General features: G+C 43.8%; 1 protein-coding gene across 4 annotated transcripts in view; it reads left to right on the top strand.

The window, feature by feature from the left end:
* The window catches only part of TANC2 (tetratricopeptide repeat, ankyrin repeat and coiled-coil containing 2), a 167253-nt gene that overhangs the window by 47437 nt on the left and 100436 nt on the right, over positions 1-19380 (top strand). For 3 of the 4 annotated variants that reach the window (XM_066205358.1, XM_066205356.1, XM_066205357.1), the window contains 2 exons: positions 1819-1890; positions 6160-6339. In XM_066205358.1, the coding sequence (XP_066061455.1) occupies positions 1819-1890; positions 6160-6339 (252 nt within the window). The remainder of the gene's footprint in view (positions 1-1818; positions 1891-6159; positions 6340-19380) is intronic. The other variant, XM_066205359.1, reaches the window with a different exon arrangement.

Here is a 19380-nt window from a genome sequence, read left to right as displayed (position 1 = left end):
CACTTGCAAGGGTGGTGAAACTTTCAGGGAGGGAGGTTGTCTTTTGCTGATGATTGTGTGTCTTTGGATAAATACAGGGGTTTACTCCTGATTTTAATACTGAGACTTTCTTGTCTTTTGAAATGCTTTGTCGTTACAATTATTTTGCATTTGGATTTATGTTTGCAGCTCAAAAGGATTTTTGTTTTCTCTGTGACTAAGGTTCTGTGTGGGGGCTCAGAGCCAGGGGCCGTTAGGGATGATGGTGATAGTGATATCCGTGTGCACAGCAATGGCCAAACCAACGGTGGGTGTTACTAGCAAAAATACAGTCAGGGCTCTGTTAATGCTGTTGGCTGTAGGAAGATTCAGTACAGCTAATTCCAAGAGGCATCTCCAGGCTAATGAAAGCTCCTACAGGCCTATCCCAGTTGCAGTTGTATTTGCAGTGTGAGATCCTTCTGGCAACCAGAATGCAAAAGGGAACTGGGCAAGTGTGGTCTGTGGCCTCCCTGGCACCTGGCAAATGGCTTATCGGGGTGGGTGCAGCTCATTTAAAATCAGGATTCTGGGCTGCTGTAGCCAGATGACCTTCGCGTGCAGCTGCTGTGTCAGCAGGGAAGGATGCAAAGGTGACAGAAATGGCCTGGCTGGCATCTGTTCAAGGTGCCTGAGCATTGCTTCAGGGAAACTGAGGGTTGAGAGCTTTTCACCAAGGGAAGAGGGAACAGAAAACCTCTCCCAGCCTGGGCTGCGGTTCCTTTCTTTTTGGGTGTGGGGGTAGGCTGAAATTTTTAGTCTCCATTTTAGTTCTGATTTTGTCCTGCAATTCAGAACTTCCCATCGAACCAGACATAGCTCACATGTAGCAGGAGTTGATAAAGTTAAATTATGGCATAGCAGGCCCCTCGAACAAATAACTTCTATAGAGCTATCCAGAGATACAAATATATCAAAATGCAGTTGCTTTTACTATCATCAAAACAAAACACATCAATGCTAAAACGGCTCTTGAGTTTTTAAAGAGCTATTTAAGAATTCAGTTCTTTCAAAACTTTTTTTAAAGATTTTAAAAGCTTCCCCTTCCCCTGCCATAAGGGGTAAGAACTGCTGAAATACAGCCTGCATTTGAAATCCCTGGGTTTGCTTTTTCCCAATCTGCAGAGCTGGGCTTCTTTTTGCTCTCAGCTGCCAGAAACTCCATGTACTCAAGCATCTGTATTGATGGGTGTATCTATTGTTTCTAATCTGGTCAGTTGATCAATGAAGAGCAGCCTGTAATTAATTGAATAATATTGTATACAATGTCCCAGTCTGCATTTACCCAGATGGACTTGGGATTTGTTAACTGTAGCTGCTTTCCTAAACAGTTTCAAGAGGATGTACTGAGAGGTTTTGTTCTTCCCAGCCTTCCTGATTTTTAGCGGACAAATAATTTTAAAGGGACACAATTTCATATTTCAAATATTTTTTGCTTTTTTTCTGGATCTCTTTATTCCAATGCTTAATATTTTTATATTTTGCTATGACAGTCCAAAGTGAAGGAACTCTTTGAAGATGCACAGCTTGGTTTTTATCTCATTCAGATGTCTGTGGGATCAATAGGAACAAGGAAAGCCTTCCTTCTATCCTGAGGACCTCATGGATTTCATTGCAGTGAGCTGAGGCAAAGGTGGAAAGAGCAGCAGAGTCAAGCAGCAGTTTCCCCAGTTTCAGTCTGCCAGAGGGACCTTTTGTCCTGCTGTTCCTCTGAGATAGTGATGGGACTGAAGGAAAAGTTGCATCTGCCTGACCTGTCCACTATGATGTTCTACTTGTGCTGTTTTGGTTCTCATGCAGATGGAGGGAACGAGGAGCCACCAGACCGAAGACAGGCAAGTGTAGACTCCCGTCAGAGCCGAGCTGGGCAAGGTAAAACCTGAGTGTTGTTCTGCCTCGGGGACTCCTCTCGTTTGTTCACCTTTGATAACCTCTCACGTGTTGTGTTTCTCATCAAACTGTGTGACCTGACAGACTTTGAACCCATTGTTATTAACCACACAGCTGCCAATGTACTGAGATTCACAAACCAGACAATCTTTAGGTGGGTGAAGGAGTTTAACCTAATTCCTTGCACAGCAGAGGTAGACCTGCAGAGCACAGGTTCTCCAAACTGCAGCCATAGGGACGGAGTGTTCTGCTGGTGGAGCTGGTGGTGCTGGAGTTCTTGAGCACGTACCAGCCCAAATCAACATTGGGTTTCCAAGTTTCTGCTTGCCTTCCCCCTGATGTCAAAGGGGGAACCTGGCAGGTTCACCATAACCAGGTTATCCTTCCCCAGGCCCTGGGATGCAATGGAGAAGGACCTGTGTGTACCTGTGTGGGGGCTGAACAGCCCCACATTACATCCTCTGCTTTGGTTTGTTTCATCGCACAGGAAGAGGACAAAAGGTCCAAGGGAGGAAGTACTAAAACCAGGGTTTATATTCTTTAAATAACACTTCAACAGCCTCTTTTGTTGAGTGTCCGTCACTCAGGGTAGGTTTGGTGGTTGGTTAACACTGCACAGAGCCCTGTAATGGGGATTTGTGTCCCTGACAGCAGCAGGTCTTACATCTGTGCTGGCTTATGTGTCCTTTGAAGCAGGTTTACTTAGTTTGAAGCATTTTCTCATTTGTCAGGGTTGTGAAAATGCTGTATTCTCACACAGCTTTGAGACTGAGCAGCATTTTTTGGAAGTAGGGCTCTAGTAGATTCTGTGCGCATTGACTTATTCTCTCTTTGGGATTGCAGCAATAATTTTCCTTTCATTTAGGCTCAAGTCCGTTGTTGTCATGGTGTCCTAATGACTTATTATGGGGACATTTTCTCCAGAGAATTGTCCTTTTTTGGCAGTGTTCCAGTGTTGCCTGGGTGAGACGATTTTGAGTGATAGAAGCTGATGAAAATTAGGGGGATGGGGATTGGTAGTTAAAACCCTGAAGCTCTCAAGTGTCAACTGCTCTGTTCACATAGGATCTTTCAATTACTGCATTTAAAGTTATTATTTTGAATTTTATTGTTTTAATGTAGAGTTAAAGTAAAATTAGGAAGGAACCAGGGAATTTATAGCTGTACGTCTCCCACAGCAGCTTGCATACGAAGAGCAGTGCTTTGACGTTCAGAGGGTGGCTGTTCTTTCCCGCTCTGAGCTCAGAAGGAGTTGTTGCTGTGTAACTGTGTGCTAGAGGCTTAGCTTTGCTCTGCCGTGGGTCCCTGGCGTGTCCTTCCCTGTGTTTGGCTTGTGTCCAGTGGTTTCTTGTTATGGGACAGAGCAGCTCAGATGCAGCCACTGCTGGGAGCTACCTGAACACATTCCATTCTCTCAGGTGCCCTTTCAACCCATCTATTCTGGATCTCTGTTGCTGTGGAAAAGGCATGGATTTTGGCAAAGGAAGAGGGGATTATTTTTTTTTTTGCAAATACTTGCCCAACAATCACCAATCTGTACCTCTTCACTTTGGTGACTGTAACTGAAGGAACTGCAATAACTAGCAAGGAGTTTCAATGTGAGAGGGAATAGAAAGGGAAAAGTTTAAAAAGCTTCCCAAGTTCTTGGATCAACAGGCTTCTGAGCTAAATATTTCCATTTGGATCAGTGGATGCAGTTGTAGAGGCAGGCTTTCTGCAGCACTGAAGGAGAAGCCTCTCTGCTCTGTAGAAGCGTTATCTCTGACTTTTCCCAGCTCTGTGCCTGTCACTTGAAGTCTGTCTGCATGTGCTAGCGGGTATTTTTCATGATGGTGGGTTAAGGAAGTTCATTATCCTTGCATAAAGCATCCAGCTGAAATGGGGCAGTTGTGTTCCTGCTGTCTGACCTTCTATGTTACCGTGTGTGATGCCCCAAGTGTCTTCAAAGCTTCATTGGCAGGACAAGAGGAAACAGCCTCAAGCTGTGCTGGGGATGTTCAGGTTGGAGGTTTTGCTTAGGTTGGTTTAGAAAAATGTTTTTCATGGAAAGAATTGTCAAGCCTTGGAACAGACTAGCCAGGACAGTGATGGAGTCACCATCCCTGGAATTGTTCCAAAAATGTGTGGATGTGACACTTGAGGACATGGTTTAGTAGTAAACATAGTGGTGATGCTGGGTGGATGGTTGGACTTGATGATCTTAAAGGTCTTTTGCAATCTGAATGATTCTGTGATAATCTTGTAAAACTCCAAGAAACAGTTTATTAGTTCAAATATGCACTTTGCAGTAACATTTTATTAAAATGCATTATATAAGCAAACTGTTAAAGTTCCAGTTCAGCCATTAATGAGCCCTAATTCCAGGGTTTGATAAGCTCAATATTCTTTCTGATAAAAACAAATTTCAGACTGTTTTAGGGGCTTTGTTTGTGTGTTTATTTACTCTGCCAAGGAAGAGAGAGAAATTTTGTTACGAGTGAAATTAAGGTAGTACCTTGTGGATGTTTTGTGAGTTCACTGTTTTTTTGTAAAGCATTTGCTGTTTAAGAGGGAAAACTTTGCCAACCTATAATTACTTTTATTTCTATGTAAGATACTTTGATTTTGAGTAGATTGTTCAAAGACACTGGGAACTTACACTATAATAACCAGTGAAATGCCCATAGACTTGTAAGTCTTTCCCAGACTTAAAGCTGCAGGAGAGGCCTGTGGTTTATAGTTTCCCAAAATTTAGTCTGAGGTAATTGAAATTATTTTCAGGAATCAAAATCATTGGTGGCAAATCTTTCCTTTCATGCCTGGTGCCAAATGTATTTTAAAAACCCATCACAGGTTGGCTTTTTGGATGCCATGGTGGTTTGTCTTCCCTGACAGTCCCGGTGAGCCTGGCAGGGCTGGCAGAGCCTGCAGAGAGCTCGTGGTAACTGGTGAGTGTGAGCAAGCAGAGAGCGAGTTGTGTTTTGAGCTGTCAAAACCAGTGTAGGTGTGAAGGGAGTCAATGCTTATTTGGCTTTCATGTAAAGAGCAATACAAAACTGCTGAGAGACATTCCTGAATGCTGGCATCAGGAATGGATGAATTTTAGTCACCGGTGCTGCAGCCTCCTAGAACCCTTCAGGAGCTGGTCCAAGATTTTTGACAGTTATTTTGACACAGGTTTTTCCGCTGATCATAAGCAATATGTTGGGCTGTTCGCATTGTACTTTGAATATTGGGACTACAGCTTTTCCATCGTCTCCTCTGAAGTACCATGTGTTTGAGGCTCTTACCCTTCTGTCTTATTCCCACTCTTGTCCATCTCTGTTTCTGTCCAGATAACGTTTTCTGTTTTAAACACACTCTCACAGGCCACTGAGAACAGCACAGCTATCCAGTGGAAATCCAGTGAGGAATGTCTTTATGGAGGGAAAACATCGGCACCCAATAAGAGCTAAAATCCATCTTGTAGCAGTGTGACACAAGTCTGGCCTTCTCATATTATTGAAATATTAATGAAAAATTAGTGAAATATTAATGCTAACAGTTTGGATTGGTTTTGCATATGAATTACTGGTTGTCTGGGTTAGGTTGTTCATCTTACTGACAAGAATGGAGATCCAGGTGTCCTTGACCCCAAGGTTTCCATATCTGCAGCTAATAGGAGGAGCCTTATGGTTCCTGACTTTTGCTGATCTGAAGCACCTTCCCTTCACTGTTCATTAATATTGATTACAATTAGCAACGAGTCCTTTTATTGCTCTATCTTCACCTGTTCTCGTGCTATTCCATGTATTCCATTGTGGATTTGTAGTGACAAGACCCCCACATGGGCTTTGTGTGTCCCTCGGGAGAGTTGGAGCTGGTAGCTATCTCTAGAGGCATTTGTTCTTCATTTTATTTGGAGTTTGCAGGGTTTTTTAGGCTAATGGTCCTCCTATTGAAATTAAATTTAGCTGGGAGGATTTTTATTAGAAACCGACAATCTAAAAACTATGGTCATTATACTGAAAACTGGTGACTGTAAGACTGAAAGACGAATTAAGAACACTGAAAGAAATTCTTCATGGTTCTTCTGTTCATCATATAGAGAGGGATACTGAGATGCTCTTTTGAATTTCTTCAAGGAATGTGTCACAAGTGTGCAAAGGGATCAAGCAGTTGGAAAGTCAGCTCTGCACAGGTCTTCCTCCAGCCAGCCGTTTTGGAACGATGGAAGCAGGATTCTTTCCCTTGCATTCTAACCAATTCATTTTTATTTCCTCTCCCCATCAGGTACCTCCACAGAGAACGACTGTGCTTTTGAACCTGACTACGCTATTCCGCCACTCCCAGTGACCGAAGGTATGCAGCACATTCGGATAATGGAGGGCATGTCCCGCTCCCTTCCATCCTCCCCCTTACTCACACATCAGTCTATCAGTGTTCGGCTCCAACCTGTGAAGAAGTTAACTGGTAAGGACTTAAATAAAGTTCACTGGGGCTTTTGAGGTCCATTGGTGCAAAAATCTGTAAGAAAAAGCTTTGAACAGTTTCTGTATCGAAGTCATTCCCTTGTTTATTACAGCATCTGCTTCAGTCAAACCCAGGGATGGATTGGATTTTTGTGGTGACAGAGCAATCTTTCTTTGCTGAAAAGGGTCTCTCTGGTTTACAGATACTCTCTACTTTTTGAGAAATTTCTATCAGAGTGTGTTTTCATTCTGCTTTGTGTTGCTGTTTATGCACAGTGGAAGCATTACAGTGATTTTAAAGAAGCTGATGCTTAAAATTTGAATGTTGAGAGAATATCAGAGAAATTATGAACTTCTATAGCAAAGTGATTTTTTTTTTTGGTTCATGCATATTTTTAGATACTGCTTTGCTTATCTAACCTGTCAGGACTGTGGTATGAAAACCTAGAGATGGTGGAGTAGTGTGATTTTCAAAAGCACGGGGCATCCAACATCCATATAAAAACCTGGAAAACAAGTATTTCTACTGGTAACAGTTTTTGAGAAACTTGCTTCTTGCCTAAAATCTGACCCCCCTCTGTGCCCAGGTTTATGGTCAGCCAGGCTCCTGTGCTTGTGCTGAGGGAAACCTCCAAAAAGAGTTTTTACCAGATATAATCTGACCTATGTGTACGAAAGGGAGCTTTGACACACTTGGTGCCTTTTGTTTCCTTTGCCCTCTGGTGAAAGGAGAACTTGGAAAGGATGACATTCTGAGCTGTGACAGAGTTATGATTCCATGATTGGGCAGGCCTGCTCTTTGGAGTGTATCACTAGTTCCTCAAAAGTCCTGGAATTCCAGCAGTGGCTGTTGCAGGTGGTAATTTAAAGAGAGGGACGGGGATTCCTACAGACTTCAGAGGTTGGGAGCTCTCTGGGGCCTGCGCTCAGAGCCACACTGCAGGTGTTCACCTGGTGAAAATGCGTATTCCTCTGTCAGTGTGGTTGGGAATTAATGTGCCATGAAATCTAGACCTGTACTGGTTGGGTGAAAAACAGGATGTCAGTAAAATGCTGATAACTGTTATTGCACAGAAGCAAGAGAAGAAAAGCGTAGACTTCCAGTTTTGTTCGGAAGTTTGTTTTGGGGTCACTCAAAACTCTTGGAAGTGGACTGGGGAGGTGACTACATATGTCTTGTACTTGCACACTTTGCCTTTTCTATCTGCTTTAAAAATCCTGTTCCAGCTGGACCCAGTCCCATACTCCTGGCAAACCCCTGCTCATGCTTTGCACATCCTTGTCTTGAGGACTCCAGCAAAGCTGCCAATACACTTAGAATTCAGGATGTGTTTCCATACTTCGGAGAAGAAGATTTTTTTAAATTATTAGTTTAATTTACTGTTGATATTGTAACACAAAAGTGTTTATTTTACATCCTCCTGAAATCATGGTAGGAATTTGTTTACTTTCATTAAGGTGACATGGGAAGGAGCTGGAAGAGCAATGCTTCTGCTCTTTGTAATTCACAGTATTTATCACATTTCCTCAAGTATTCCTTGTTGTCTGTCTTTTACTATGAAGAGATTTAAAAAAGAATACCCCTCACCAGCAGAAAAAAATCATTAAAGTGTGGAATATCCTGAGCTTGAAGGGACCCACAGGGATCATCCAGTCCAACTCCTGGCCCTGCACAGATAGCCCAGCAAGCCCACCCTGTCTGAGAGCCGTGTCCAAAGGCTCCTGGAGCTCTGCCAGCCTTGGGGCTGTACCCATTCCCTGGGGAACCTGGTCGGTGGCCCACCAACCTCTGGGGGAAGAACCTTTTATCCTGGTATCCAGCCTGAACCTCCCGTGACACAGCTTCAGCCATTCCTTCAGGTGAGAGTAGGTGGCTGTGGAATGACTGACCATGTACTTTATGAGCAAATAAAACGTTGGGGGTTTTTTGCTAGGGGATATTGACTGGCAGTTGGTAAAGATCCTCCTCGTTTTAATTCTTTAGTAAACCAGCATGTCCTATAAAACAAAGAAAAACTGGAGTTATTACTAGGTTTGTGAAGACAACTTCATTGCCTTTTGCTCTTTTTTGATGTGTTTCTGCCCAGTTTCACCCAATAACCCTCTCTGGTTTTACAGAAGCCTTGTAAATGCTGTCACAACTCACTGAAAACCTGGCAGAATTGATACATGACCTGATTCAAAATCTTCACATGACTGTGGGAGCTTTCACATAAAACCGAGGTACCAGGAGCTGGACAGTGTCTGGCCAGAGAGATTTCACCAGGGCTTGCTGGCTGTGAGGATCCTTGTGGGTCCCTTCCTATTCTGGATGTTCCATGTTTCTATAATTCTGTGATGATTTCCTACTGCGCTCTGTCTCATTCCACTGATACAGTCCAGTGGTTAATCATACACAATAACAGCAGTGATTTCTGCTGGAAAAGGGGTGAAGGTAGTTTTGGAAAACTGGAGTTAAAAGAGAGGCTTTTATCCTGCTGACAGTTGCCACATGGATTTTTAAAACTGACCTTTAGAGCATGGAAGATTGTTGAGAAATTACCTAAAGGTCAGGACTTTTCATCACATAGGGACCGTTTGCTTCACACAGACATTTGTGTGAAACTAGCCAGTTCCTGTCATAATTCCATAGAGCAGTCTTCCAGTATCTGAAGGAGCCTGCAAGGAAGCCAAAGAGGGACTTTCTGTTGGGAACTGGAGTGACAGGACAAGGGAGAATGGGTTCAGACTGCAGGAGGGGAGATTTAGGTTGGATATATGTAAGAAATTCCTGGCTGTGAAGGTGGTGAGGCCCTGTCACAGGGTGCCCAGAGCAGCTGTGGCTGCCCCTGGATCCCTGCAAATGTCCAAGGCCAAGGTTGGACATTGGGACTTGGAGCAACCTGGGACAGTGGAAGGTGTCCATGCCCATGGCAGGGGGTGGGCTTTAATGTCCTTTCGAATCCAAACCATTCCATAATTCTATGATAATATAATCTTTTAAAATTCTTAATCTGTCTGATCTGTAACCAGGGCAGCTTTTCATCCGCAGAAAAGTTAAAATGTGCATTTTTGGTAAAAAGCCTCAGGAACACATTACAGAGTGAGAGTTTTCTACCCAGAGAAGCTAAGGTCGCTCACATGTTGGTATCTGGGTTTGCTGGGTATGAAGACTTGGCTGGATTCAGAGGGTGATAAATATTCCACATGGGTACAATTTCCACTCTGCTGACTAGTCTGGTGATTAAGAAAAACTACGATCATTGTGGCTCCAAGGGGTGAAGTAATAGTCAGCTTAAGTAATCAGCTCTCCCCCTCCTGCCTCTGTCACCTCTTGTTTAGCACTGGCTGAAAACATGCTTAAATCAGCACGTTCAACCTCAATTTGTGTTATTTAATTTTTTTTGTAGGAGTGGCTTTATTAACAAAAATAATGTGAAAAATGTGTAATAAAGAGAAAGAAAACTCGCCACCCTCCCAGCCTAGGATAAATAATGGAAGACACCATTTTGGTTTTTGTCTGCAATAAGATTAGCACTTAAAAGTTACCATGCTTGCTGCACAAAGAGCAACTCCTGTTTAAACAATGGGCTTAAATATTCTACTATACATCAAGGGTGTGTTATTGCTGACTCAAAGCCATAACTGTGATGAGAATAATTCAGGTGCTCTGTATACCTGCCTTGAGGACAGCAGTGCTTTCCAGGAGGGTGCTTAGGGATGAATGTGTATGTAAGTGCTTTTGGGAATCGGTGCCAAAAATGCATGCATTAGGTTAATAAAGGAGATACTGGGCTGAAAGACAGCTCATGATGTTTTATTCCACTGCTGTGGAACCCACCATGTGCAGAGGGTTTGCACAAAGCCCTGTGCTGCATCCCACTCCTCCTTCTCCTCAGGAAGGAGTGTTCATTTACATATTGTACATTTATATGCACAGGGATAATTTTATTCATCACTGTACTTGGCTGTTGCTATTTTTTCTATTGAACGACAGATTGCAAGCATTGGGATTCTCTTAGAGCACGTGTGTGAGTGCCTGTGTGGGGAGTGAGGAGGGGAGAATATTAGCAAGAAATTTAGGAAAGACATCACGTTTTTCTAACAAAAAGCAGGCCTAGATGTTTCGGTTTGGATTCTTAGAGGTCTGATTCCTGCTGTATCCGGTGTGAATTAGCTGCTTCAGTGTTTTCAAAGACATGGGCCTGGGGAACTGTTTTCATTGCAGATCCCCTCTTTGAGAACGTTCCTCCCTTGTGTTTGGGGATTGTGGGAACTTTCCCTAAGAATAAAATTCATATAGATCAGTAGGGATATTCCTATACATCAGTGGGTTCAGGCAGTAAATAGCAGCCTCTTTCCTAAAGAAAATGTCTATTTTTTCACTAGATCCTTCAGAGATGGTAAGAGCAGGGCTGAACAGGATGGAGACTTGCTCTTCTCAGTGGTGCCAGTAAGGACCCACCACTGTGGTTCTCAACACTGTCCAGGTCCATCTGGGCTGGGGACCTCACAGAGAACATTCCCTGTGCCACCATCACCCATGTCACTTGAATGCTGGGGTCTTGTCTTCTCCCCATCCCTCATGGGATACCCTTGCGTCTCTTGGGAGTAGCCACGAGGAGTGTCACATCTCCCTTCTGTATATCTTCAGCAAATGGTTCAATATTCTTCGATGTTAACTATAATTGTGGGACCAAAGAGTTCAGATCTCTCTACTTGAAGACTATTGTTTCTTGTTTAGTGGTGGTAAATCCAGATTAACGATTGCAGTCCCCAGGACCACTTGTTCTCTCCAAATTGTACCAGCTCAGCTGGGTGGGAGCATGAGAGATGATGAGGCACAGCTTCAGGGGTGGGAGTGCTGGGGGGAAGCTGTCGGTGCTGGCATATGTGGGAAGTGGTGAAGTCAGTACTCCTGGAAGTGCTCAAAAAATATGTGGCTCCGGCACTTGACTACACAGTTTAGTGTGGAATGTGATGGTGTTGCAGGGTTGATGGTTGGATTTGATCATCTTCAAGTTCTTTTCCAACCGTAACAATGATTCTGTGATGTGAGTCTGGTAAGGCCCTGGCACAGGTTCCCAGAGAATCCCTGGAAGTGTCCAAGGCCAGGCTGGACGGGATTGGAGCAACCTGGGACAGTGGAAGGTGTCCCTGCCCATGGGCATGGCAGTGGCAACTGGCTCTCTGATGTCCCTTCCAACCCAGGCCGTTCTGGGATTCTGTGTTTAAAAGTAAAATAAATCATCAATGGGAAGGATTTCTGATTGTTAAAGTTTCATTTGCTGAGCCCAGGCTCCAGCACTGCAGTGTTGTGGTTTTGCTGGGTGTGACAGGGACCATTCTCTCCCTCATTGTGTATTGTCTGTTTGAGCACATGCATTAAGTGAAAAGCGGCTGGTGATGGTTCTGGTGAATAGTGTCTTTTTCCCCAGTGTTGCACATGGAATACAAACCTTGGCCTTGCTCACAGCTTGTGTTGGCAGGTGTGTATGAGCTGGCTTTCTCTGCTCTGCCAATACCTGAAGAGGCTCTGGGGGCTCTGCTAGCCTCCCTTGCCCAGCAGTGCCTGGGTTATGGGTTAGTTTGGGAATGTTCTCCTGTCTCTGGGAGGCCTGACAGGATCTGTGTTGGTGTCAGTGCCGCTCAGGCACTCAGCCACCTGATGGTGCTGCAGTTTGGCTCATCTCAGCCTCGTTCTGTAAAGACTGAGCTCCTCACCCGCGTGGGACTGTGCGTACCTCTGTTTTCACAGGTGTTAGTTTGGGTCCTTATTAGCGTCCACCCATTTCCCTTAATTAATGATTTCAGTTATTTCAATTCCTGTTATTTGCACACACTGCAGAATCGTGTTGTTTTGTTGCAGCTCTCCCGATGCAAATGTGTCCAGGCTGGATGCAATCCTGTCAGAAATTTTTGCCAGCTGCTTCAGTGTGAACAATGAAACCTGTCCCCAACCAAGGGGGTGCTGCAGCTTTAAAGCATCCTCGGGCTTACAGCCTTTCAGTATAAATTGTTCCCAGAATCCATGTCACAACTCCTTATATGGTGCTGCCTTTTTTTTCTTTTCCTCTGAGTTGCCATGACAACAGCAGCACTGCACCATTCATCAGCTCTGGTCCTGGGCTGCATCACCAGCCCCTCAGCTTACTCCAAAATGTTTGGGAGAGCATCCGTGAGTCAATCGCTCTGCTCTCCTGATCCGTTATTTCCCTGTTCTTTCTGCAGTTTGCTCTAGGAAAGGAGCAAATTGAGCTGCGCCACAGAAAGAAACCGTAAAAATCCTTCCTTTTCCCCCCAAGGGAGGCGTAGAGGCTACATTTGCTGCAGCATTCTGGTAGGAATTACAGCAGCTCTCTAACACTGGGAGACTTGACGAAGAGGGAAGGCTGTGTGTCTGTAAGCTTCTCTGGAATCGTCCTGGAGACCGCTTCCTGGCCCCCAGAGGATGTGCAGGTGATCCTTGTAGGGGCAGTGGGCGCTGCAGGGAGATGGTGCTCATGATTTTGGGAACAGAGCTTGACATCTGCAGCGGGAGGTGTCACCTGTAACATCACCCTGACGTGGGGAGCAGCAGGATGGAGCCAGCGCTAGGGAGAGGGAGGGATCAGAGGAGGATCTGTGCCAGAGTGCTCTCCAGGCAGCCGTAGCCCTGAATTCCCAGCCTGGCTGACTGCGCTGCCGGGCTGCACGCGCAGGGGATGGGAAGAGCAAGCAAAGCCCTGTAAGTATTTGGACAACGTGTTGTGCATGGTCTTTGATTGGGGTTGTGTTTGGCATTCCTCATCCTCCTCTAACTGCAGAAAATCAATATACAATAAAGGATCCTGGGGCTCCTAGTTGGTAAGGAAGCCATTACTAGGAGGGAGTTAGTGTCAGAATAGAGTGATGTTGCTAGTGATTATTTGTCTTCTGGTTGTTGCAGTAGTTTTACATAATCTGAGTTTGTCACCTCCTTGCTCAGATGTGCAAAATTTCTCATATAAAATGTGAAATGAATGTGCAATGAAAAAAATCAATTTCTGAACATAGCTGAAATAGAAGTGCTGGGAAGTGAGTTGAAAATGCTGCAGACACCAGGTTGTTTGTTTTCAAAATGTTAGAACAATGGGATTGAGATAATGTTTTCCTTCTGTGTTTCAAAATGACCACAAATTCGATTTGAGTGGCTTATGAAACCCCTTTGTGCTGAGGGAAAGAAATACTTGCTTTTCACTGGAAGACTGAGCTTCTAGAAATAAAAGTAAATAAACAATCATTACCAAGGTAGAATTTGAGGAGAAGCTGTTGAAGTGCCTGATGCTCATGTTGAAGCTACTTTTTTGAAGGATATTGTGCTTAAAATTTTTGGTGTCAGGAGGGACTTCTAAAAGTATTTTTATGCCATAGTGCTTGCAAGAGGCTTACATTTCTTTTCATTGAATTCTGTCATGCTGTCAGCGTGACACTGATCTGCAATTCCTTTTCCTGTGTAGGAGTGGAGGTTGGGTGGGAGGCCCTCCATTTGACTCAGAATGCATAGCAGTGCCAAGGACCCAGTAACCTGGAAAGTGACTTTAGATTTGGGGAGTTCCAGGTATATAATGTATTTTTGTTGGGCAAAATTAGTTTTCCATTGAAGTTTCCCTGATGCTTTGCAATCTTTGTCTGCATAGAGGCAGTAGAAAACTTGTGTTTTGTTAGAATTACTGACTTATCCCTTTTTAAAAAATTACCTAAAATACACACAGCATTTCACTGTGGTTTAGGCATCTGGATTTTCAGTCCTGTTTTATGCTCTTAACATTGCAAACTGCAATATCTCAGGAAGAATTTTTTTCATGGAAAGGGTGGTGAGGCAGTGGAAGGAGGTGCCCAGGGAGCTGGTGGAGTCTCCATCCCTGAAGGTGTCCAAGAAATGGCTGGATGTGGCACTCAGTGCTCTGGACTGGTGACAAGATGGGCATCAGGCACAGGTTGGACTCGATGGTCTTGGAGGTCTTGTCCAACTTTTGTGATGTTGGGTTTCTGTCTCCAGCAGTGAAATCTGCTGGAGAAGGAGGATCCTCGTTCAGTTGCAATAACATATGCTGAGTATTTTTTTCCTTGTCAGTTCTTACTCTCCATTTTTTGGGATTCTTTGTCCATTATTTTGGGACTTGTGATTTGTTTTGACAGGCACATACTCAAATGGAAACCATTTGGGCTTGCAGAGATGAAACAGGTGGATGAATGTGTCCCTGCATACTCACAGATGGACTTCTGTCTCTATTAAACCAGCATAACTCTTCATGCGAAATGGGAAGACTTCTGATCTAAAATTTTTGGAGCTGCAAAACTCCCTGAAACTTATGCAGATAAATATTGTGTCTATTTATAACTTTTGGAATGAAACCAAATCCTGTGTTGAAGGGTTTTTGTTTATTGGAGACCTGTCAAACTCACGATGTTTCTGCATTAGTTTCAGGATAGTTTGGATGTAACTTTTATTTTCTTAAATAAAGGGAAGGAAAAAACTGGCATATCATATTTATTGACTTTTGAAAGACACTTATCAGTTCTAGCATGGATTTTTTTCAGTGCTGTTTTCAAGACCAAACCCTGTCTGTCTTACTTTGACACCCAGCTGTCTTTCATATTGACGGAGCAGAAATTGCAATAGAGATACGCAGGAAATCCATCCTATGTTTTCCCCTTGACGCTGGTGTGAGATTGTTGCAGAACCTTTAGAATTTGCTCTTCTCAAGGATATTTTTATTTGCATCAAGGCTGTTGGACTGCTCAGCCTTGCAGAGGATGTGGTAAACATGTCCTCGCAGCACTGGAGCTGGGAAAAGGTGATAATGGCACTGCATTTCAGATGATTGTGTAGATGCTTCAATGGAGGGAGAACCCCAGAAGTTTCTCTAGTGTAGATAGTGTTTAAAAGGCAAAAAAATTGCCTTTAAACTCCACGGGTTTTCAGAAGCTCAGAGAAAGAAACTGTCCTTATTTCACACTGGGGCTGCACAAAATGGAGCATCTGTCACGATTACACTTCTGGTGTGTGAGAATTTTTAATTTTTAGACATAGCTAAGAGGTTTCTATAGCAAGAGGAGGTGGTGTAGAAAGCCTCCTGTGGAGTTAAATCAGGCCACCACTCTTCCCTTGGCTGTGTCTTTCCTCCTACTCCTGGAACGTGCCTTCAGAGATGTCCTGTGCACTTGAGAGCAGAAAGTCATTCACAGGATACTCATGTGGAATAAGCCCTTGCATTCTTCTGGGTTGCTTGTTTTCTAAGGAAAAGCCCTCATCTTTAGCTGGGCATGTTCTCTGGTCCTCTCCTACTTCTGTCAAAACAGGACAACCTGTTTTGGAAACTTCTTCCTGTGTGAAGAAGGAATGACCACACGGGGGTGTTGGGGTTGGGTCACTTCCCCCAAGATTGAGCATTACTTTTGCAGAAGTTAATTTCTGATGTGATTTGTACCTGGCTGGCTCTAACCATGCAGGAAGCTGTGACCAGGTTCAGTTAAACTCATGGTCTTATCACCAAGCTGGGGATGATGCCACGTGTGAGCCATTCCAGCACAACATGAACAGGGCCCTGGTGGGTTCATTGCAGAACCGCATGCCAAGTTTTCATCACAGATCCCCTGACCGGTGCTCAAACCATGCAGGAGGTGGAGGATTGAGCTGGATCTTTGGCTCTGGACCATTGCTTTGGCACTTCTCTTTCCTTGCTCTCTGGTGATTTTCCTGGAGTAGCTGTTGATGCTCAGTTATTCCTAGATAGCTAGGAGCTAGATAAATTTTCTAGATTCCTAAAGGAGCTACAAGAAAGATGCAGAGGGAGTTCTTACCATGGCTTGTGGTGGCAGGATAAGGGGGAATGGCTTTAAACTGGCAGAGGGTAGGTTTAGATTGGATATTAGGAAGAATTTTTCTTCCACGTGAGGGCAGTGAGGCCGTGGCACGGGATGCCCAGAGAAGCTGTGGCTGCGCCTGGATCCCTGGCAGTGTCCAAGACCAGGTTGGGTGGGGCTTGGAGCAGCCTGGGACAGTGGAATGTGTCCTTGCCCGTGGCAGGGGTGGGACTGGATGATTTTAAAGTCCCTTTGCACCAAAACAATTCTGTTTAAAAATGATATATTGCTGTTTTAAGCTTATTTAGGGTTCTGTCAAAGGTGTCTTTGGCCCAACCTCCAAGCTGTATTCCAATATACTTCTGCACCTGCTGTTGCCAGAAACCTTCACCAATGGTTCCTGCATCTCAGAGTATGCTATAGTATAATCCACCCCTCTTCCATGCACTTCATTAAGAAATAACATATTGTTTGTTACCAAAATATGATGCTTGATTCATTGCCAAGTGCATATTGTGTGTATACATTTCTGAACAACCTGCTTTGTTATTCCAGCAGCAGCAGCTTCTTTAATCGGCAGAACAATCCCCCCCAAGCACCCACTTTGTTGAGCTGCAGCTGATGGCCTGAGGTTTTTATGCTGCTGGTGGAGATGGGCATTTTTTTGTGTCAACAGAGAAGAAACATCCTACAACTAAATGAAATGAGAAAACAAATTACCCCAAACTAGTTTGAAATGGTGCTTTCACCAAAGAAAAAAAATCCTCATTTTGAACATTTATTTGGTTCAGTATCTCAGTATTTATTTAATCAAATATTTAGGGTCCTGACACATGCCATGTCTTGACTGAACGTCACATATCTGACAGAACCCACAGGTCTGGACTGTCTGTCATGGTCTGAACCCTGATTTTTAAAGGACCCCCGTGGCTTGTTTGAAGCTGTGTGTGTGTGACAGCACTGCAGATTGCGCTGAGCCTAGTGCCTCACCAGGTGCTGCTTTAGGTGTCGATAGTGAATTATTCGTCAGGATTTTTTACCTGTTAATCTCCTAATCCTCTTCCTCCATCCCCCCAGTTAGAAAAGAAGCTTTTGGGCTAGTGTCCCATATCAGCGTGGTCATACCGGCAAGAGGCATGGCAATGGGAGATGAAGATACTCTGAAAGATTGAAACATTTCTAAACCTTTTTTAGTTTGTTGGGTTTTGGGGTTTTTTTGTTGTTGTTGTTTTGTTTTGTTTATTGTGGGTTTGTTTTTGTTTTGGTTTGGTTTTTTTTTTGCTCTACACAAGAGAAATAAATAATAATAATGTGAGGAAGGGAGTTGAGGGTGAGAGGAGGAACCAAGGCAGATACAAACTGGGGTGGGACAATGCTCTGTGGCCAGTTTTGAGTCAAGTGTGTGTTGTGGGGTTGCCTTTGTGAAACACAGCCCAGTCTGGAGCTCACTGACAGGCACTTTTATGTCTGATACTTCCGTTGTAATGTCCTGCTCCAGAGTTTCTGTGGTGGGGGGAGAAATCCCCCCACAGAGGAATGAGGAGCAGCCACCATGCCTGGGGTCTCCGGCTGCGCTTCACTGTCAGAATTGGACTGGGTGTTGCTCTTGTATTACAGGCTGATTTTTAATTTTATTTCTTCTTCCCCTGCTTTAAAAAGTGTGGATATAATGGAGTTTGATTCTTCTCAGGCACACAGAGTCACCTGTGACTGTATTTTGTAAGCCCAGGTAGCCACCACATGTGATGAGACCCACGGATGGGTGCATCATGGAGCTGTCAGGGCCCCTTTGGTTGTGGATGTTTGCAGGTTGTGGAAGGCTTAAACTTGAAATTTCTACAAGCATTTTCTCTGCAGAGATGAAGGCAGGATTAGGACAATACAGGATTTATCCCTGTTATGCTTTTCTTTTTATCTTCTCAGCCATGGAAGTGAGTAGGTGTAAGTGAGAAAGTTGTTTTTGGAAGGGAAGTCACCAGATGGGTGCGTTTCTGTCAGTAAATGGTCCTGGCCCTGTTGCATGTCGTGGCTGTTGCTCTATCAGCTTGGAAAAGGGCCCCGAGAGTTCTGCCTTCCATTATTTGCATTTAAAGGACTAGACCTGGTCCTGGGACATTGGTGCTGTCACGGGATTTGTGTGCACCAAAGCCTCAGAGAGGTTTTGGGTCTTAAATCCCCTCATGATGATTAACATGGCAGTCCTGTGTCAGTGACAGTCTGCTCCAACCATCTGTGTTCACACAAATAATCACATGGCTATTAGATATTTCATTTAAATCCTTGTGGCATGCTACGTGTCCTTGGTCCTGCTCCTCTGTGGAAGGAAAGGATGATGAGCAGTCATCACTCCTCAAAACAAAGTTCTAACATCTCCTTTAGTTTTGCAAGGAAACAAAGACTTGGAAAAGTAAATAAATTACTGAAAACTACAGGTGGCTGAATTAGCAAATTTCTTAGGTAAAAGCCACCTTGTAAATGCAGCATAGTGCAATTTTTCAAGCGTTAACAAACAAGTTCAGCTAATTCAGACTTGTGCCTTGCCAGATAAGCAGCTTCATTTTAAGGATAGAGTATTCTGTGAAGCTGCCAGCAGCAGAGCAATAGGGAACCTAAATCCAGTTTCATATGAATGGAACAGTTTTGCATATGTGTCAACATAATTACAGCTCTGGTGGTATCAGCTAACCCAACTAAATTAGTTTTAGCATAGCAAAATTTGATTGACTTGCACAGAAATAAAATTACCTTATCTATCCCTAATCTCTTGCCTTTATTTTAAATGTTGTTATCAAGCAGTGAATTTATATTGGCTTGTAGCTGTGTAGTCCTGGTCATAAACGGTGGTTTATATAGTGAACAGGGTCCAGTCTCTCACATGTTCCACCTTGGGATTACTTGGGCTGTGAATACTCAGGTATTTTACAATTTACTTTTCTCTCTTTTATGGTTGCAATGTCTTGGTTTGATCTTAAGGATATGGTGGGAGAATGAATGAGATTTTGTTTATGTGCAGCTTAGGCTTGCTGCTGGCCTTTGCCCTGCCACTCCTGTTCCAATTTAATGTGCCGGTATAATTTGATATCTACCTTTGATCATTCTTGTCTGCTTGAAAAATATTTCAGCAGTACTCTTGCAGTGCTGTCCAGAGTGAATAATTCCTTTTTGTTACTCTTTATCGGTTCCTTTCCAAACCCCTAGTGCAGGTTTTAATTTTTTACTGCTCTAATTACAGAGG

The sequence above is a fragment of the Chamaea fasciata genome, unplaced genomic scaffold (assembly GCF_029207755.1).
Source record: "Chamaea fasciata isolate MVZ Bird 193981 ecotype frontalis unplaced genomic scaffold, bChaFas1.0.hap1 SCAF_27, whole genome shotgun sequence".
NCBI classification, from domain to species: Eukaryota; Metazoa; Chordata; class Aves; order Passeriformes; family Sylviidae; genus Chamaea; species Chamaea fasciata.
This window is presented reverse-complemented; position numbering and strand designations above follow the sequence as displayed.